Below are 18,521 nucleotides of genomic sequence, written 5' to 3'. Positions count from 1 at the left end.
ACCAAGGTCATCTCTAAATCTACTTGTATTGTATATCATGCTTTCTGAATTGGCTTCTCTATGTATTATTTCACTATTTTTGTTGTTCCTGGAACAAGCATAGGATAGGATGAACATATGAGACATATAACTACATAAGTCTTTGTAAATCTGGTAATACCTAGTTCACAAACCCCTTTCATTTTTAGCCTTCGCTTTGCTCTCTTAGTTTGAAAATTTTCATCTGCATAGTTATTTATTTATTTATTCGATAATGTTAGTTAGGTAAATAAGTAGGATATGTTTTCTAGGTAGCCAGAAATTTGTGTATTTGAATCACAACTATTTGTTCTTCAAAATCTAATTGACAGAAAGTTAAGGCCTAATTATGTTTTATGCCTCCAATTCAGATCTGATTTGTGGCTAATGAGAAGTATTTGTGTGTAACTGAAGGAAACAGAGTTGTTATAATGGTTGAGGCGGTTGTGTCCTTCGCAATTGAAAGGCTTAACGACCTACTTGTTGAAGAGGCCAACTTGTTGCGTGGTGTTAAAAGCAATGTCGAAAAATTGCAGACTGAACTGAGGAGGATGCAATGCTTCCTAAAAGATGCTGAGAGAAGGCAAGATCAAGATGAGAGAATCCAGGATCGGATATTAGAGATCAGAAGACTAGCTTATGATGCCGAGGATGTGATTGAGAATTATGCAATCAATGTTGGAACAAAGAATCCTCTCTACAAAGGCACCTATCTTCACAAGGTTGGGTCTGAGATTATGTCCATTAACTCTAAAATATCTGATCTCACAAGAAGCCTGCAAACTTATGGTTTAGAGGAAAGAGACAGAGAAAAATTGCGCATCGAGTTTGAGAATCAAAAGGAACTAAGATGGTCTTATTCTCATATAGTTGAAGAGTTCATTGTAGGCTTGGAGGAGGACATAGCACAGGTGGTTGAATGGTTGTTGAATCAAGATCAGCATTCTAGAACAGTTTTCATTTGTGGGATGGGTGGTCTTGGTAAAACAACACTTGCCAAAAAAGTTTACTATCATAATGCCATTAGGCGCCACTTTGATGGTTTTGCATGGATTTATATATCTCAGCAATGCAAGAAAAGAGAAGTTTGGGAAGGAATTTTGATTAAGCTTACTTCTCCTACCAAAGAGGAGAGGGATGAGATCATGAAATTGAGGGACGAGGAATTAGCAAAGAAGCTGTACAAAGTTCAGCAAGATAAGAAATGTTTGATCATCCTTGATGACATATGGAGCAATGGGGATTGGGACAAAATGAAGCATGCCTTTCCTTTGGAAAACACAAGGAGTAAGATAGTTTTCACATCGCGCAATAAAGGCATTGCTCTGCATGTAGATAGTAAAGGCTTGCTTCATGAGCCAAAGTGCCTGAATGAAGAAGCAAGTTGGGCATTGTTTCAAAAGAAAGCTTTTCCACAAAACAACGATTCAGGTACCTAATAGGATAATATTTATCCTCTTGCTCTTGTCTGTTTTGCTTGTTTCATTATTTCATCATGTTCATTTAGCTTGGTGCATAAATTAATTAGTACTCCTTACATGCTTTGTCAGGACTTAGGACTTAATCTGCACTTGACACTAAACTTATGCATAGTTTCTGAATTTATTTTGTTCAATTGTTGACATTAGACCATTGTTTTTTTTTTTTTTTAATCATAATTAGATGCATCAAAGGGTATGGCCCGTTTTCTTTTGAGAATATGTCTTAACAATGAACGATTTTATGCTTAAAAAATGTAGGTTCTGCATACCTTTTACGTAGATGGCATGTGTAGGAACTTTACATGTTCCTTTTTAAGTAGAAGTATCAAGTATGCATGTTTTAAGTAGCATCCTCATGTTTATTGAGTGTAAGAGTATGACTTTTGCAGAGTTCCCAGTTTACAATGACTTCAAGAGATTAGGCAAGGAAATGGTTGTGAAATGTGCTGGTCTGCCTTTGGCAATCATCGTGCTTGGAGGGCTCTTGGCGACGAAAGACACAGTCAGTGAGTGGGAAACAATACATAAATATATAGTTTCCTACCTAATAAAAGGAGAGGAACTTGAAAGGCAATCAAGATTAGCTGAGGTGTTGGATTTAAGTTACAATGACTTACCTTATCACCTGAAACCATGTTTTCTCTACTTAAGCCAATTCCCTGAAGACTCTGAGATACCAACAAACAAGCTAATTCAGTTGTGGGTAGCAGAAGGTGTTGTCTCATCTCAGTATGAGACTGAAAGGGGTGAGACTATGGAGGATGTCGCCGAACGCTACCTTGGTAACTTAATCAGTCGTTGCATGGTTCAAGTTGGTCAGATGGGGTCTACAGGGACAATTAAAACCTGTCGGCTACATGATTTAATGCGTGATTTGTGTTTGTCAAAGGCCACCAAGGAACAATTTCTCTACATCATTGGTGGAGTGCAACAAAATAGTACCACTAATTCTGCTTCTTCATCTAGTCTTTCTGATGCAAGAAAAACTGGTGGAGTTCGAAGACTTGCAGTGTTCTTGGATCAGCAAGTTGATCAGTTGATTCCACATGATGAGCTAGTGAATTATCGCCTCAGATCTCTTCTCTACTTTCATGAAAAGAAATGTAGATTGAATGATTGGCCTATAATCAAAGTTCTGTTTGCTAAGTTCAAATTTCTCAGAGTTTTAGACCTTGAAGGTATTAAAGGGCAAAAGGGACAGTCCTTGCCTAAAGAAGTGGGAAACTTGATATGGCTGAAGTTTCTGAGCCTAAAAAGAACTCGCATACAGATACTGCCGTCTTCGTTGGGAAATTTGGAGAATTTGCAGACCCTGAATTTGCAAACTGTCAGCAAAGTGAGCTGGGATTCAACTGTAGAAATTCCAAATGTTATATCGAAGTTGAAGAGGTTGAGACATTTATATCTTCCCAGCTGGTGTGGCAATGATGATAACCAACTGCAGCTGGAACATCTGACCAACTTACAGACATTAGTCAATTTTCCTGCTAGCAAATGCAATGTAAAAGATCTGTTAAAGTTGAAAAAACTTAGAAAATTGGTACTAAATGATCCAAGGTACTTTGAGCAGTTCTGTGAGATTTTCAATCCCCCTAATGAAAGATTGGAATGCCTTGAATCATTGTCCTTGAGGACTGATATGCTGTCGTTCCCAGATAAGGCAGTTAATCTTGAAAAGTTGGTGCTAGGATGTCCTTCCCTCAGGAAACTGAAGATAGAAGGACGTGTTGAGAGGCTGCCGGAAGCAAGCCTATTTCCTCCACACCTTGCAAAGTTAACTCTGTGGGGTTCTAGACTTATGGAAGATCCAATGGTAACACTGGAGAAGCTTCCTAACCTCAAGTTCCTGAATGGATGGGAAATGTTCATTGGAAAGAAAATGGCATGCTCACAAAATGGTTTTCCTCAACTGAAATCTTTAGTACTTCGCGGCTTGCCTAATTTGGAAGAGTGGACAGTGGAGAATCAAGCCATGCCAAATCTTTATCGATTAGGCATATCTGACTGTAACAAGTTAAAGACTGTTCCTGATGGACTGAAATTTGTTTCTGGTCTCCGGGAGATAGAGATCAGGTGGATGCCTAAATCATTCAAGACTAGGCTTGCCACTGATGGAGAGGACTACCATAAGGTTCAGCATGTGCCATCCATTGTATTTTTGAACTGAGCTTATAAGCCTGAACTCTAAACGAATAAATACAATGTAAGATTGTCACTCTCAAAATATCTTTTCTTTTAGCTTTTCCTTAACTAAATTAATTTAAAAGAAAAGTTGGAGTTATTTGCTATTACATTATCTTCATGATCATTTCTGCTAACAATTTTTTGTATTCTATTTGCAGTCAAGTGATGAAAGAGGATCATCCTTTGCTCCTTTGCTTCCGAAATTGAAGTTTTAAACCAGAATTTGTTGTATTCTATCTGTATCCTATGATTGATGAACTGTTGTATAGATTAATAATTTTTTTACTATTGGTTCCATGTGTTGTGGCTTGCTTCTGGAATGTATTACAAAACTTGTGGCAGAAAGACTGCACTGATATGTATGTTTCATGCAAATTTGCTTCTGCTTTGTGTGCATCCTTGTTTATATTTCCTTTCAACATGGATCAAAGAGAAACAGGTTCTGGAAATAGAAGAACTGAGAAAGGTTCAACACCCACCATGAATTGATTAAATGACAATCAAAATTCAGATAAAAACAGTCTCACTACATCCAAAACTACAAGTATGCATACATGAAATAAACCCAACTAAGCAAATCATATTCTATCAGCTTCCTCCTGAAATTGCAGTGCATGTTGAAGCTCCACCTCCACTTCCCCCATGTCTGGCCTCTCCCTCCCCTCTGCAAGCAAGCATCTCTCAGTGATGTCAACAAATATTTTCCAACAATCTGGTTCAATCTTTGACTTAAGAAATCGATCAACATTTTTCTCTGCATATGACTCGAGAGACTGATTGCAGTCTTCCAAGTATTCCCTGTAAATCTCCCGCGGCGGCTTTGCACTTACAACTTCTAACAGAACTACCCCAAAAGAATATACATCTGATTTTTCAGTCAGCACTCCAGTTCTTTCATATTCTGGATCTTTATATCCATATGTTCCTTTTATATCTGACTCAGTCCTTTTCAATGACTTTGAGCTCCTAAGAGATACTCTTTTGGACAGTGTTAAACCTGAAACTTTAGGCTCCCAGTTATCATCCAAAAGAATGTTACTTGTCTTAATGTCGCGGTGAATGATAGTATACTTGGCTCCAGTGTGAAGATAGTGAAGTCCACGTGCCACGCCTATGCAAATCTGTAGCCTCCTCTTCCATGGAAGTGGATGAATGTTTCGACCGTGAAGATGACGATAAAGAGTACCCTTAGGAAGCAACTCATTTACAAGAATTAACTCATTTCTTTCGACGCAAAACCCAACCAAAGAGATGAGGTTGGGGTGGTGCAGCTGCGAAAGCAAGACAATCTCATTCTTGAACTCCAAGAAACCAAAACCTGAGTCCTTCTTATACTGCTTGACTGCAACCGGTTTAGAAGTATTTCCTACATAGCCTCTGTGAACAATACCAAACCTGCTTTCTCCCAAAGACTTTTCGAAGTTTCTTGTCACTGATTGTATCTCTGCAAGTGTAAACTGATGGCAGAGTTCAGTTATGATAGATGAAGGTGGTTCTGTTGAGATGAGTGTGGGATCAGAAGAAGATGGATTTGTCGCCCTTTGACTTGAGTCACCGAAACAAGACAAGCTTGAAAAGAAGGGAAAACCCATCTGTGTTGTGTTTTGATGGAGATTGAGGATTTATGGCATAGAAACACCAAGTCTTGATCTTCTTGTACTAATGAGGTAGTTCATACGTCTTTGTCAAATCATAATCAGAAGCCTCCTTATTTGACTTTGAAGGGATCAACTTAATTTTCAACCAAGTTATTGAAATAATATTAGCTTTTTTTCTATTCTGTTTATAGAACTCCAAAGAAGTGGAGAAAGAGCCAAAGCAGGATGCAACTCAGAAAAAGAAAATCATATTCTATCAAAATTTTCTGAACCAATAATCTTGGCATCAGCTTCCTCTTGCAATTGCAGTGCATGTTCAAGCTCCAACTCCACTTCCCCCATGTCTGGCCTCTCCCTTCCATCTTCAGCCAAACATCTCTCAGTGATGTCAACAAAAGTTCTCCAACAATCTGAATCAATCTTTGACTTGAGAAATGGATCAACAATTTCCTCTGCATATGATTTCATTGAATGAATCTGGTTATACAAACGTTCCTTTTGCATTGTTCTTGTACTCACAACCTCTAACAAAACTACACCGAATGAAAATACATCTGATTTTTCGGTAAGCACTCCGGTTCTTACATATTCTGGATCAAGATATCCAAATGTTCCTTTTACATCTGACTCCACTCTAATCAATGACTTTGAGATACTAAGAGGAACCCTTTTGGACAGTGACAAACCTGAAACTTTAGGCTCCCAGTTATCATCCAAAAGAATGTTACTTGTCTTAATGTGGCGGTGGATGATAACATGCTTGGCTCCAGTGTGAAGATAGTGAAGTCCACGAGCCACACCTATGCAAATTTGAAGCCTCCTCTTCCATGAAAGTGGATCATGGTATATATGATGAAGATGATCAAAAAGGGAGCCATTAGACATGTATTCGTACACGATAATCAACTCGTTTCTTTCGATACAGAATCCGGTTAGAGGCATGAGATTAGGATGGTGCAGCTGACAAAGCAAGACAATCTCATTCTTGAACTCTGAGAACAGCTGCTGTGAAAATGATCCAATGCTGCACCTCTTGATGGCAATTGGGATATTACTATTCTGCAGATAACCTTTGAAAACATTCTTGAATCCACGGGGTTGTCCTAGTTTCGAAAACTCGTTGGGATTTCTTGCTATTGCTGATTGTATCTCTGCAAGAGAAAACTGATGGCAAAGTTCATTTACAATGGATGAAGGTGGTTTTGCTGACATGAGTGTTGGATAAGAATCAGAAGATGGTTTAATGAAACAAGACAAAACTGAAAGAACACCCATTTTTTGTGCTGTGTTTTGGAACAAGATTGAATATTGGTCTTGAACTAATATATGAATGCATGATATGCTTGCTAGCTTAAAACGCAAGTCTTTGTCTTTGTATGACTACAAAGTCAAACAAAAGCCACATTAGTTGACTTTGTGATTCTGCTTCAGCTATAACAACCTATAAGTAAATATTCATTGTGTTCATACCAATATCCCCTAAATAGTTATCGTGTTGCATTAAATGCAACTTCATCCAACATATTTATTCAACCTCCTACAACTATCAACTTTAATTTCCTTAGAGCTCCACAGAAAGAGAAGAGAAATTTCTTCCTTCCCTTTTTGACTTTTGCAACTCACGAGTCATTAGTGATTTGACTAATCGAGTGTCTTCTATGTATTTGGCTTGCTTGTGGAATGAAATCACTTTTTGAACCTTAGAATTTTATGGATTTATAAACTTAGTATGAATTGAATTACAAATTGCAATCAAATTACAAACTAGTATTACATATTCAGTACATTTGAAACCCAACATGAAATAAATCCTAGTTATTATTAGATCATATTCTATCATCAGAAAACTTTAGTTATCAAATCTTGGCATCAGCTTCCTCTTGAGATTTTAGTGCATGTTCAAGTTGGAGTTCCACTTCCCCCATGTCTGGCCTCTCCCTTCCCTCTTTGAGCAAACATCTCTCAGTGATGTCAAAAAATGTTTTCAAACAATCTGGAGCAATCTTTGACTTAAGAAAAGGATCAACGATTTCCTCTGCATATGACTTGAGTGATTGATTGCAGTTTTCCAAGTGTTCCTTGTGAATGTCTAGTGCCAGCTTTGCACTCAAAACTTCTAACAAAACTATTCCAAATGAATATGTATCTGATTTTTCGGTCAAAAAACCAGTTGCCACATATTCTGGATCAGCATATCCCCATGTTCCCAGCACCCTGGACTCCACCCTTGTCAATGTCTTTGAGATACTAAGAGGTCCCCTTTTGGAAAATGTTAAACCAGAAACTTTAGGCTCCATACTACTATCCAAAAGAATGTTACTTGTCTTAACATCACGATGAATGATAACATATTTGGCTCCTGTATGAAGATAGTGCAGTGAACGCGCCACCCCAATGCAAATTTGAAGCCTCCTCTTCCATGAAAGTGGATTAAAGTTTCTACCATGAATGTGATCATAAAGGGAGCCATTGGACATGTACTCATACACAAGAATGAGCTCGTTCCTTTCGATGCAAAATCCAACTAGAGGAATCAGATTGGGATGGTGAAGCTGACAAAGCAAAACAGCCTCATGCTTAAACCCGAGATCAAGAGAATCCTTGTTGCAGTGTTTGATGGCAACATGGGTAGAACTTGTCTCTATAAAACCTTTGTAAAAAGTGCCAATTCCATCTTGTCCAATTACCAAAGACTCATTGAAGTTACATGTTGCTGATTGTATCTCAGCAAAAGAAAATTGATGACAAAGTTCTTGTATGGTGGTTGAAGGTTGTTTTGTTTCCCTTGGCCTTGTATTACACCACAAACAAAACAAACCCATTATTTGTGCTGTGTTTTGGTGAAGACTCGAGTTAAGAGTGAAGAGACCACAAACTACCTAATAAGAGACCAAGCCTTTAGATGCGTTTGTTTTGTGTATACTTTGAAACATAGACAGAGACATAAACAATAAAGACATAGACACAACAAAACACAATTTTTTTAATTTTGGTATCTAAGTACAAGACGGAACCCACAAATCCTAGTCTTGTTAAAATTTCAATATTGTCCTTATTGCAAACTATTATCAGTGCCACCACTACACAACCATCATCTCAACCAAACCACCACCATTAACAATCAGCCACCATCTCAACCAAACAATCACCGTTAACAATCTAAAACTAAATAACAAATTTAATCTAACAAATATCATTAAAAAAATTCAATCTAACAAAATCAATACAAAATTATTTTAACAAAACTTAACCAAAATTCAAACAAATAAAAAAAAATTAAATTATACAAAAACAAAAGACAACCAGAAGGCGGGGAAGAGGAGCAGAAGTGAAGGAAGATGGTGACAGAGATGAGAGGCAGGGAAATACGGATCTGCAAATAGAAGAGTAGGCGAAGGCAGATTGAGAGATAGAAAGGGAGAACGGTGCGCGGATCTGGAAACACGTCGACGAAAGGGAGGAAGGAAGGGATGGGGAGTGGTACCGGTGGTCTGGATGGAAGAAATGGAGGAGAGGCGGTGGCCTGAGTGGAAGAAAGGCGGTGGTGGTCTGGTGACACGAAGGGAGGAGAGACAGCAGTGATTTGGGTGGAAGGAAAGGAGGAGGAGAGGCGGCGGTGGGCTGAGTGACAGGAAGAGAAGATGAGAGGTCTCTGTTTTTTGGGAGTGGAAGGGAGGAAAGGAAAGGGAGGAGGAAGAAGATAAATGAAGGTATATTTGGAAAATAAATGTTAAAAATATTGTTTGTATCTCAAAATTTGTGTTCTACACTTCAGTTCCATATACAGATTTTGTACCTTTTTTTACTTCTAGTGTCTTTTAAAATTGTGTTTTTTACTAACCAAACAGCAGACATATACCATCTGTATCTTGGGTAGACACACCCACTAAGGTGTTCATGTTTCAAAATTGAGTATAAAAAACTTTCTATTCCTGTTCTTTGTCCTCTGTAGTCTGTATGAATGACTTATCAGAAAACCACCTCAATTCACTTGCTCAATAATCCTTATATTAGATTGAAACTTTGGAGAATTGGGTGTTTTTTTTTTTTTTGGTCAAACGGATTGGACAGCTCCAATCCTAAGTATTATACCCATGTTTCACATACTCACACAACACACTCACACACACTACCATAGGTACTATGGATTCTTGAGAATTGGGTGTTGTCCGTTATCTTTATCTCGAATGATTGTAGAACTTGTTTTTGGTCATGATGATTGTTTTTTTATTGGACTTTTCTACTCCAAAGAAATATCAAGCTAGCAGGTTTTTCAATTTTGTTATGGGCCTCAACTTTCTTGGCTCAACTGTTTCCCAATCTGTCTGCATAATTACATCATTAAAACACACACACCAAACACCTTTTATAATTTGGGCCATATTCTTATGAACCTAACAACATTTGTCATAATATATTATTAACTTCAACAAGTTTTAACTCCAAGACCAAAAATAAATGTAAAGAGTAATAGTCAAAGTTAGGTACACAGAAAACGCCAAGATATGAAAGACAATGCCGACCATGATAAATTTACAACTGAATTAAGCTAGTAAGGGACCTTGGATGAGCCACTGCATTCTTGGACTGCAGCATGAAGGTAAGTAGGAGCTACATGAAGCTTTGTCTCTGAATAACCTTCAGGTTCTTTTCTATTCAGAAGCTATACATTTCATAAGTTCATTTATGTTGAATTGTTGATCCAATAATCAATTTGGAGTTTATGAATTAGTTCCTTCATCCCCTTCCCTTATGCTTTATTAATGAAGAAAACAAGATGATTCAGCCAACATAAAAATAATATTCTATATGCCACTTTAATGAACAATGATTCAATAAGTTACTTGAAAGATGAGTCTGGAAAAAATAGCAAGGTGTTTATAGATTCTCCATGAAGCTAAATTCTATCCTATTTTATTTACTTCATGATAATGTCAACAGGAAGTTCATCTGTTTCTGCATTTTTGGTCCCAACTTTGCTGAGAAAATTGAAGCTTTTATTTATTTTTTTTCAGATATTTATGATATGATAAGATGCAGATGCAAATAAGTGTGTCACCTCTTGGATTGTAAAAGGTAAATCATGTATAACATGGGATCAAGCTGATTCAACATGAATTGCTGCATAAATATGACTAAAAAATTCCATAATGTTTATTTTGAGGACTTGAATCCAACCAAAATGATTTTGAACATAAGCTGAGTTGTTGGTCATGTTGGACTTTTCTCCCTTGTCAACTACATGTAATGTTGAAATCCTCGGTATCAAGAACTAATTTCTGTTATATTCACATCTATGTACTGATTTCCTTCCTTCTCTGTGCAAGTCTTTAATCATTGCATTACCTCATGTAAAGTCTTGCACAACTAACTCGAGCTTTCTTTTGCCACAGAGAAAGATTTTACCTGCACAACTAACAGGTTTGCTAGGTTGAAGACTTTCCTCATTCATATTATTACAAAATATTTCCCTTGTATGCATGGAAATGCAAGTCAGAAATGGGGATAATGCTTGATAAGTATTTGAGTTTCTGCCATTCAGAGCATGTAAGTTCATCTAAGAAGCTGTATCCATCAATAATTGAAGAGCTATGCCCACAGTTCTCTCTTGAAGATCTTAGGAAATCAACCAACAACTTTGATGCAAACCATTTAACTGAAATATCAGCATATAATAGAGTATACAAATGTTGTATCAAACATAATGGTGCAAGTGATTTCACAGTGGCATTGAAGAGGTTGAATCGCGAAACCGACCTATGGAAGTTCAAGAAGGAAATCGAATTCCACTTCCAACTTCACCATCCAAATTTAGTCTCCCTTATAGGATTCTGCAACCACAAAGATGAGAAGATTCTTGTGTACGAACACATGTCCAATGGCTCTCTCTATGATTACCTATGTTCCAAGAATATAGAAGATTTGTCATGGAAGAAATTGTTAGAAATATGCATTGGAGCAGCAAAAGGACTACACTATCTTCACACAGGAACCAAGTGCCCCATCTTTCACTGTGACATGAAACCTCATAACATTCTTTTGGACAAAAACATGGTACCTAAACTCTCACATCTTGGATTTTCCTTGCAGGGGCCACCTTTGAATTCAAAACCAAAACCAGTAAAAGTTGACATGGTTATGGGTAACTATATTTACTTTATGATCAAAGTTGTTTGTTAATAACTTCATCAAATGAATAACTTAATGCTTCCATTGATTGCTGTAGGTTCAGCTGGTTACATAGCACCTGAGCATGTCCTAACCAGAATCTTCACAGATAAATGTGATGTTTATTCATTTGGTATGGTCCTAATAGAAGTTGTATCCACTACTTACAAGCACACCATCTTTGACAAAATCATCATGTTGGAGAGCTCATCAGATTTCTCTCTCGATCCATTTGATTTAATGAATCCATTCGTGGATATATCTGAAATGTTGGAGAGATTCTCAGTTGATGAGATTATTGATCCAATTCTGATGAGAAAGATAGCACCAGAATGTTTGGCAGTATTCATAGATGTCACAAAAAGATGCTTGAGCAGAGAAGCAAATGAAAGACCAAATATAGGTGAAGTAGAGGTTGAACTGGAGCTAGCACTAGCACTGCAAGAGGAGGCCGATGACCGGAATCATGGTGGTGGCTGGTGAATATAATTTTCTGTCCATTTTTCTGCAGAAAACCTTTGTAAACAGTACTGCCAAACACACCTGGTCCAATTATCAAAGACTCATTGAAGTTGCAATTTTGCTGATTGTTTCTCAGCAAATGAAAATTGGTGACAAAGTTCTTGTATGGTGTTTGAAGGTTGTTTTGTTCCCCTTGGCCTTGGATTACACCACAAGGAAAACAAACCCATTATTTGTGCTGTGTTTTTCCAAAAGCTTAAGCTGATAGAAGGAGATACGTATGTTTATATTTCTAACACATAGATACCTTTAGGTTCCAAATTCCAATTGAGGTGTGCAAGCTTCAAAATTGAGTGTAGGAAACCTTTTAGTCCAGTTCTTTCCCTGTGGAGACTCAAGAGTCAAGAGTGACTATAACTAATAACCTACTTTTTAAACCATACATTGATAAGAGTCAAGGAAACCGTTTTCAGATATTTATGTATTATTTAACCATGAAGATGAACCGTGAGATTTTGTGATTTGTCATTCAAATTTTGCCACCATTAAACAACACCCTTACGTTTTATTCTGCAGATAATATTCCAAACAAACACGCAAAATTCTGCCTATGTTACACGGTAGATTTCTACAAAATAATATTTATTTTGATAAAACAATTTCTTCCTCGCATAATCTCTTATTAGTATCCGAATCATTCCAAATATCAAAGGTTCAAAGACCATTCCCATGATGAAGAATAATAATTTAAAGTTTTGCCATGTCAATAGGCCTATGTGGCAAGGCTTTAATGAACATTAGGCGTATATGGAAGAATATCCCAATGTCCAAATAAAATTTCCTATATAAGATTTTTATAAACATGACAATCCCATGAATTTCGTTTTCTCAGCCAACTCAATAAAACCCCATCATTGATATTATCATTGTTATTTTTCACAATATGGGTTCTCTTCTCTGCTTGCTTATGGTTATTCTCCCATCATTGTTTTACAATGTTTCAGCTGCTTGTTCTAATGGAACTTGCAGGGTTTGTATTTGTATCCCTCTCACTATATATGCTGCTTTAATTTTAATTTATGAAATCTATCTTTAAGTTATTTATTCAATTATTATTGCTTTGTATTGATTTTATTAGCTACTTGATGAGTGTTCATCTGATAAAGATTGTGGAAGTGGACTGTATTGTTTCTCATGTCCATTTGGGTTCACAGGCTCAAGGTGTGTCAGATCATCAATCACTAATCAATTCAAGCTCATAGTAAGTTATCTATTATTCTATATTATATCTTCACTGTTCTGGATTCATTTTAATTGTTTTTTTATTAAAAAATTAGCACCGGCACACTTTTATTTATGATAAACATATACAAGGTGGTTGGCATGCATCAATGCCAACCATGGTGGTTGTGTCACTAGGGTATTATTCTTGTGCCCAGAAATCCAGACCCTATTTTGATTTGTGTTTTTATTTTCATAATTTTTTTGTTTTTAAAATTGTGACAAAAAAAATAGTCAAAATAATGAAATTATATTTTTATCTATTACAAATATTAAAAACAGACAAAATAAAAAGAAAAAAGAAAAACACAAACCATACCATCCATTTCTCTCATGTTACATTATCCTACATTCTCTTATATTTTTGTTTTGCTGAGTTTTTAATCAATTTTAATTTTGTATTAAGAAATGAAGAGTTATGATAAACATCTGAATCTGTTAGTGTATCGTTATCAGATCAGTCCAATTTGTTGGAAGGTTATTATGAAAAAGTCATATGTTTTTGTTTTATTTTTTTAATTTGTAATATTTTTGGGCCTAAGAAAAAGTCTTATGTAGCTATGTTCATGGCCGGCTAAGCAACACAGAAACAAAACAGTAAATTCTTGAATATTCTGACCAGGAAAAAAGAAAGTAAATCTAGTGAAAGATTAATAAACAATTTATTTTATTTGCTTTTAGTCAAATAGACAAGAAAATTGTAATTATTCCATACTTAATTTTTTTTTTTCCTTGTGTATGGATACATAGAACAATTCTCTACCGTTCAACAAATATGCATTTTTGACAACACACAATTCATATGCAATCGAAGGGGAGCCATCTCACACAGGCGTGCCACGTGTCACAGTCACCAACCAAGAAGACAATGTTACACAACAACTTAATGTGAGATATTATTGTTCACAACCATATATGTGTTATAAGCAATGTTTATAACCCTCCATTTTGTTTCATCAATATAATGATTAATTTGCAGAATGGAGTTAGAGCACTAATGCTGGATACATATGATTTTAAAGGGGATGTTTGGTTATGCCATTCATTTGGAGGCAATTGCTATGACTTCACAGCTTTTGTATGTAAATAATTCCATTTTTTTTTTCATTTGGTCTAAGCTTTCCTACCTACTTTGTCGAAGAACTTTTTAACATTCTTAATCACTACATCTGCAGCAAGATTCTAATATGTAATTAACTAGCAGGAACCTGCTATAGACACACTGAAGGAAATTGAAGCTTTTCTTTCAGCAAATCCATCAGAAATTGTCACAATTATCTTGGAAGATTATGTTCATACCCCAAATGGTTTGACAAAGGTTTTCACTGATGCTGGACTAATGAAGTATTGGTTCCCCCTAAGTAGAATGCCCAAGAATGGTGGAGATTGGCCTCTTGTTAGTGACATGGTTTCCAAAAACCAAAGATTACTAGTCTTCACTTCTATCAAGTCTAAGGAACAAAGTGAAGGCATTGCATACCAGTGGAATTACATGGTTGAAAATCAATGTAAGGGAAAACAACAATATATTATATTCAAAACTCAATGTATCTTGGTATAAATTATATACAAATGTTGATTTAAATTGTGCAGATGGAGATGGTGGAATGAAAAATGGAAGCTGTCCAAACAGGGCAGAGTCATCTCCTCTTAATGACAAAAGCAAATCATTGGTGTTGGTAAACTATTTCCAAACTACTCCAATTAAGCTAATCACATGTAAAGAGAACTCTGGAGCACTAATTGGTATGCTAAGAACTTGTTATGGTGATTCTGGTAACCGTTGGGCTAATTTTGTTGCTGTTGATTTCTACAAGGTTGGTTTTTGTTTTTCAAATGTATTGGCAGCTAAATCATCAAATCATCATCATGAGAATAATACTCATAATCTCATATTGTTATTATGCAGAGAAGTGAGGGAGGAGGTTCTTTTCAAGCAGTGGACACTCTCAATGGGAAGCTATTGTGTGGATGTGATGATGTTCATGCATGTCAGGTAAAGCTTTTCTTTGACTTATTATGAGAAACAGAAAAATATTAATATGGAGCTAGTAAAACTAATTCTGATTCTTTGTTTGCAGGCTGGATCAACTTCACAAGCTTGTTCATCAACATAGAAAGCAGAATGGTTGTTGGCTAGTGCATAGTGTTGTCAATTTACATTTAATTCATTTTAAATCATTATTGCTTGCAACTGTAATTGGATATTTGGATCACACACTACAACTTTGGAGAAAAGTTACATATACCAATACTTGTTTTGCTATGCTGAGTTATCTGAAAATTTTTCATCTAGCTACTATGATCTCGGTGAAAAAACCTCAACAGTCAACAGTATCATCAACATAATTATTTACAAGCACATAAATAAATTAACCATAAGGTACAAAAATGCATGTCACCGTGGGACATTCTTGCTGATATATATAAAAAATATTAACATGTGGTCAAAAGATGACACAAGCATCAGTCTTCTGATTTTAGTTGAAGCTGCAAGGCAAGTTCAAGTCCCTCCACCACTTGTCCCATTGATGGCCTCTGATTTCCTTCATGAACAACACAATTCAGTGCCATCTCAACAAACTTGCTCAAACATTCTTGGACAATCTTGCCCCTAATAAACGGATCAACCATTTGGTCAATGGCATGGGGTCCCTCACTTTGGCAGGACCTTGCCCATTCCACAAGGCACCTCTTTGGTCCCTCAACTTTTCTAAGCAAAGGTGCCCTACCACACAACACCTCAAGCAACACCACACCAAAAGAATACACATCAGATTTATGAGTCAACCTCTTAGTCTTTGAGTATTCAGGGTCTAAATATCCAAGACTACCCTTAACCTCTGTGCTAACATGGAACTTTGACTCCCCATTTGGTCCAATTTTGGACAACCCAAAATCAGAAACCTTAGCCACCCATTCCTCATCCAACAAGATATTTGATGTCTTCACATCACGATGAATGATCTTGAATTTTGCTCCACTGTGGAGATATTCCAATCCTAGCCCTGCCCCTATGCATATCTTAAGTCTTTGCTTCCATGAAAGAGGTGTATTACAAGTCCCATACAGATGATCCCGGAGGGTCCCATTCGCCATGAAATCATAGACGATTATCATGTCGTCTTCGTCGTTGCAATAACCAATCAAAGGCACCAAATGAGGGTGGCTAAGTTGAGACAACATCTCGACCTCGTTCTTGAACTCTTGAACACCTTGCACACCATTTTCAGGGATGAAGCGCTTGATGGCGATAGGCTTCGTGCCATCATCGATATAGCCTTTGTAAACTTTGCCAAAACCTCCAACACCAACAACAAAGATGTCATCGAAGTTGATGGTGGCTGCACTTATCTCAATGATTGAGAAGCAACGACATGAGTTCCCTGAGGCCAGTGTTATTGATGATTTTCTTGAATTTGTTGTCTCTTCATAGATCAATTCCATCTTGGCCTTGTGCTTCATTCTAGAGTTTCTCCAAACCCAGATACATAAGAGGAAAATAGAAGACATCGAAATGAAAACAGAAACTGCAATGACACAGTAAAGAACACCACCAGATATTGATGCAGGCTTTGTCTGCGATGGTGGTGGTTGTGCTGATGGTGAACAATTCATGCATGACTCTTCATGATGAACTACCTCAGAAAATCTGAACCTCGATTTCTTTTGCTTGTTGCATTGATCATGGTACTTGAACAAAGACATGACCTCAATCCCATTAACAAAGGCATAAGAATCTTTATGAGTGGTGTTTGGGATGAAGGTCAAGGTTAGATTCTGACCTGGTTCAACTTTTATGCAGTGCTGATACTCAATAAGTAGAATCTTGTTTGGATCACTATGATGATGATGATCTCGGTGTTCTTGAGCAGCACCTGAAGCGTTGAAGTCCCTGAGAAGAGTATAAGGTCCTGCTTTCACAGAAAACACGGACTTAGAAGGATGGAAATTGGGGTATGAAGCAGGGTTGAAGTGAAGCTTAATGAACTTGTGACCAGGAGTGACACCATGAATTGAATATGTGAATTCATAGTGAGAGATTCTTGAAGTGCCATAAGGATCATCACGATGAGGAGTAGCAACAGATATTGAAGATTGATTCTTCTGTGGTGATGATTCTAAGACAGAAAAGTGTTTCGAATTGGTAGCGTCTCCAATCCAAATTCGCTTGTTAGCTAGAACAATAGAGTTTGATTCAGTGCCACAGTTGATTGCTAAATCTTCTACACGAGAATAGGCGTATATAGGTTTGATGAAATAGTGTTGTTGGTGAAGAACTAATAAGAATAACAATAATATCATGTTTGATGATCTATAAACATGGAAATGGCTGAAAAAATAGTTCATGATTATTGAGTAGTACACCAACAAAAATGCAGAAAAGTTTAATCATCGTATTGTATTTATGGCAAGACGACAACAAGCACAACACGTAAGAAAGGTAAAGGTGACATCATCAACCAACGATCAACGGTTACTGGTTTGTACTACTATTATTGCCGTGTATGTTTAATGCGACTATTTCAATGTACAATATTCCAAAGCTTGGAACATTTTCCACCGTTCACACTTCACACCAGACCTTTTCTTCTAAGAAATGTCAGTGTAAGTGTGTGTAACATATAACCAACCATATGTCTCCCAAGGTGATGCATGACAGAAGTTGAGTAATATTATATCACCAAATTTATATAAATTTCAGAGTTCTGCGTGGAAGATCATGAACTGTTATGCTTATTAATCACAGGCCCTACTTATTAAAATGAAGTCATGTATGAAAGTACGTGATCGTTGTTTCCCTTGTTAAACTAGAAATTTTCTTTTCAAATTAAATTTATGAGAATTAGAGAAAAAAAATTATTTTGCCCAATAATTAACGTTTCAGGAAGGAGTTTCGTCGTTTATCTTAACAAACAACAACGACAACTTCGTTACAGGGAGACAAAAACTTAGAATAACCTGAGGGGGTAATAAGAGCACAGGAGGATTCAACGTAGAAATTAGAAAAACAAGCGTAAAGCTCCAAAACATCACTTTCACTAAACATGCCACTTAGATAAAGACACTTAAAATATTTTTTTTAAAGATGTTTTTAAGTAATTAAAATTCAATAAGTATAATTTATTAAACTATGTTATTTTATCAAAATTAGATCAGATAAATTGATTTGACCACAAAATCAATAAATTATATCTTGAACGGATCTAAATTAATATTTTTTATAAAAAATAATTACAATATCCCTATTATAAAAAAGACTAAAATATTCTTATTATATATATAATTGACAATCCTAAATTTTAACTCTTTTCTTCTCTCATCATTA

At 36.4% G+C, this 18,521-nt stretch overlaps 7 protein-coding genes across 10 annotated transcripts; 3 read left to right on the top strand and 4 right to left on the bottom strand.

Moving 5' to 3' along the window:
• On the top strand, positions 23 to 4,079 carry LOC107635438 (putative disease resistance protein At1g50180). 2 transcript variants are annotated; one of them, XM_021122066.1, is made up of 4 exons: positions 23 to 153; positions 390 to 1,449; positions 1,889 to 3,702; positions 3,842 to 4,079. In XM_021122066.1, the coding sequence occupies exons 2-3, from the start codon at positions 450 to 452 to the stop codon at positions 3,664 to 3,666; spliced, it is 2,778 nt and encodes a 925-aa protein (XP_020977725.1). In that variant the 5' UTR covers positions 23 to 153; positions 390 to 449; the 3' UTR covers positions 3,667 to 3,702; positions 3,842 to 4,079. The 2 variants fall into 2 exon arrangements, with proteins under 2 accessions (XP_020977725.1, XP_016194397.1); XM_016338911.2 differs by having other exon boundaries at positions 23 to 1,449.
• Positions 4,145 to 5,298, bottom strand: LOC107635443 (receptor-like protein kinase FERONIA). The gene has a single exon (XM_016338917.2). It carries the CDS (start codon positions 5,273 to 5,275, stop codon positions 4,262 to 4,264), a length of 1,014 nt encoding a protein of 337 aa, XP_016194403.1. The 5' UTR covers positions 5,276 to 5,298; the 3' UTR covers positions 4,145 to 4,261.
• LOC107637341 (receptor-like protein kinase FERONIA) lies at positions 5,502 to 6,894 on the bottom strand. The gene is made up of 2 exons (XM_021122068.1): positions 5,968 to 6,894; positions 5,502 to 5,733 (listed from the first exon to the last, which is right to left on the bottom strand). The coding sequence occupies exons 1-2, from the start codon at positions 6,554 to 6,556 to the stop codon at positions 5,528 to 5,530; spliced, it is 795 nt and encodes a 264-aa protein (XP_020977727.1). The 5' UTR covers positions 6,557 to 6,894; the 3' UTR covers positions 5,502 to 5,527.
• Positions 6,995 to 12,403, bottom strand: LOC107635444 (receptor-like protein kinase ANXUR2). Its single transcript, XM_016338918.2, has 2 exons — positions 12,219 to 12,403; positions 6,995 to 8,177 (listed from the first exon to the last, which is right to left on the bottom strand). The coding sequence occupies exon 2, from the start codon at positions 8,101 to 8,103 to the stop codon at positions 7,138 to 7,140; it is 966 nt and encodes a 321-aa protein (XP_016194404.1). The 5' UTR covers positions 8,104 to 8,177; positions 12,219 to 12,403; the 3' UTR covers positions 6,995 to 7,137.
• LOC107635441 (receptor-like protein kinase ANXUR2) lies at positions 9,521 to 12,353 on the top strand. Of its 3 annotated transcripts, none has more exons than XM_016338916.2 (4): positions 9,521 to 9,881; positions 10,297 to 10,357; positions 10,675 to 11,423; positions 11,508 to 12,353. In XM_016338916.2, exons 3-4 carry the CDS (start codon positions 10,781 to 10,783, stop codon positions 11,930 to 11,932), a joined length of 1,068 nt encoding a protein of 355 aa, XP_016194402.1. In that variant the 5' UTR covers positions 9,521 to 9,881; positions 10,297 to 10,357; positions 10,675 to 10,780; the 3' UTR covers positions 11,933 to 12,353. The 3 variants fall into 3 exon arrangements, with proteins under 3 accessions (XP_016194402.1, XP_016194400.1, XP_020977726.1); XM_016338914.2 differs by having other exon boundaries at positions 9,521 to 9,925; XM_021122067.1 differs by lacking the exon at positions 10,297 to 10,357 and having other exon boundaries at positions 9,521 to 9,925.
• Positions 12,738 to 15,458, top strand: LOC107635440 (PI-PLC X domain-containing protein At5g67130). Its single transcript, XM_016338913.2, has 8 exons — positions 12,738 to 12,941; positions 13,050 to 13,172; positions 13,943 to 14,080; positions 14,172 to 14,270; positions 14,397 to 14,700; positions 14,786 to 15,009; positions 15,102 to 15,188; positions 15,274 to 15,458. The coding sequence occupies exons 1-8, from the start codon at positions 12,855 to 12,857 to the stop codon at positions 15,307 to 15,309; spliced, it is 1,098 nt and encodes a 365-aa protein (XP_016194399.1). The 5' UTR covers positions 12,738 to 12,854; the 3' UTR covers positions 15,310 to 15,458.
• Positions 15,565 to 17,863, bottom strand: LOC107635439 (receptor-like protein kinase FERONIA). The gene has a single exon (XM_016338912.2). It carries the CDS (start codon positions 17,540 to 17,542, stop codon positions 15,659 to 15,661), a length of 1,884 nt encoding a protein of 627 aa, XP_016194398.1. The 5' UTR covers positions 17,543 to 17,863; the 3' UTR covers positions 15,565 to 15,658.

The sequence above is a fragment of the Arachis ipaensis genome, chromosome B04 (genome assembly GCF_000816755.2).
Source record: "Arachis ipaensis cultivar K30076 chromosome B04, Araip1.1, whole genome shotgun sequence".
In the NCBI taxonomy this organism is placed as follows: Eukaryota; Viridiplantae; Streptophyta; class Magnoliopsida; order Fabales; family Fabaceae; genus Arachis; species Arachis ipaensis.
Note: the sequence above shows the minus strand (reverse complement) of the source record. Positions and strands in the feature narration are given on the sequence as shown.

What these genes read in the sequence shown, in the direction of transcription:
- LOC107635441 (XM_016338916.2), top strand. Translation starts at nt 10,781, where the DNA reads ATGGGGATAATGCTTGATAAGTATTTGAGTTTCTGCCATTCAGAGCAT. An exon ending in AAAAGTTGACATGGTTATGG is followed by an intron (nt 11,424 to 11,507) that starts GTAACTATATTT and finishes TGATTGCTGTAG; the next exon opens with GTTCAGCTGGTTACATAGCA.
- LOC107635443 (XM_016338917.2), bottom strand. Translation starts at nt 5,275, where the DNA reads ATGGGTTTTCCCTTCTTTTCAAGCTTGTCTTGTTTCGGTGACTCAAGT.
- LOC107635438 (XM_021122066.1), top strand. Translation starts at nt 450, where the DNA reads ATGGTTGAGGCGGTTGTGTCCTTCGCAATTGAAAGGCTTAACGACCTA. An exon ending in TCCACAAAACAACGATTCAG is followed by an intron (nt 1,450 to 1,888) that starts GTACCTAATAGG and finishes TGACTTTTGCAG; the next exon opens with AGTTCCCAGTTTACAATGAC.
- LOC107635440 (XM_016338913.2), top strand. Translation starts at nt 12,855, where the DNA reads ATGGGTTCTCTTCTCTGCTTGCTTATGGTTATTCTCCCATCATTGTTT. An exon ending in ATGTTACACAACAACTTAAT is followed by an intron (nt 14,081 to 14,171) that starts GTGAGATATTAT and finishes ATTAATTTGCAG; the next exon opens with AATGGAGTTAGAGCACTAAT. An exon ending in TTGCTGTTGATTTCTACAAG is followed by an intron (nt 15,010 to 15,101) that starts GTTGGTTTTTGT and finishes GTTATTATGCAG; the next exon opens with AGAAGTGAGGGAGGAGGTTC.
- LOC107635439 (XM_016338912.2), bottom strand. Translation starts at nt 17,542, where the DNA reads ATGAACTATTTTTTCAGCCATTTCCATGTTTATAGATCATCAAACATG.
- LOC107637341 (XM_021122068.1), bottom strand. Translation starts at nt 6,556, where the DNA reads ATGGGTGTTCTTTCAGTTTTGTCTTGTTTCATTAAACCATCTTCTGAT. An exon ending in CTGGGAGCCTAAAGTTTCAG is followed by an intron (nt 5,734 to 5,967) that starts GTTTGTCACTGT and finishes AATCATATGCAG; the next exon opens with AGGAAATTGTTGATCCATTT.
- LOC107635444 (XM_016338918.2), bottom strand. Translation starts at nt 8,103, where the DNA reads ATGGGTTTGTTTTGTTTGTGGTGTAATACAAGGCCAAGGGAAACAAAA.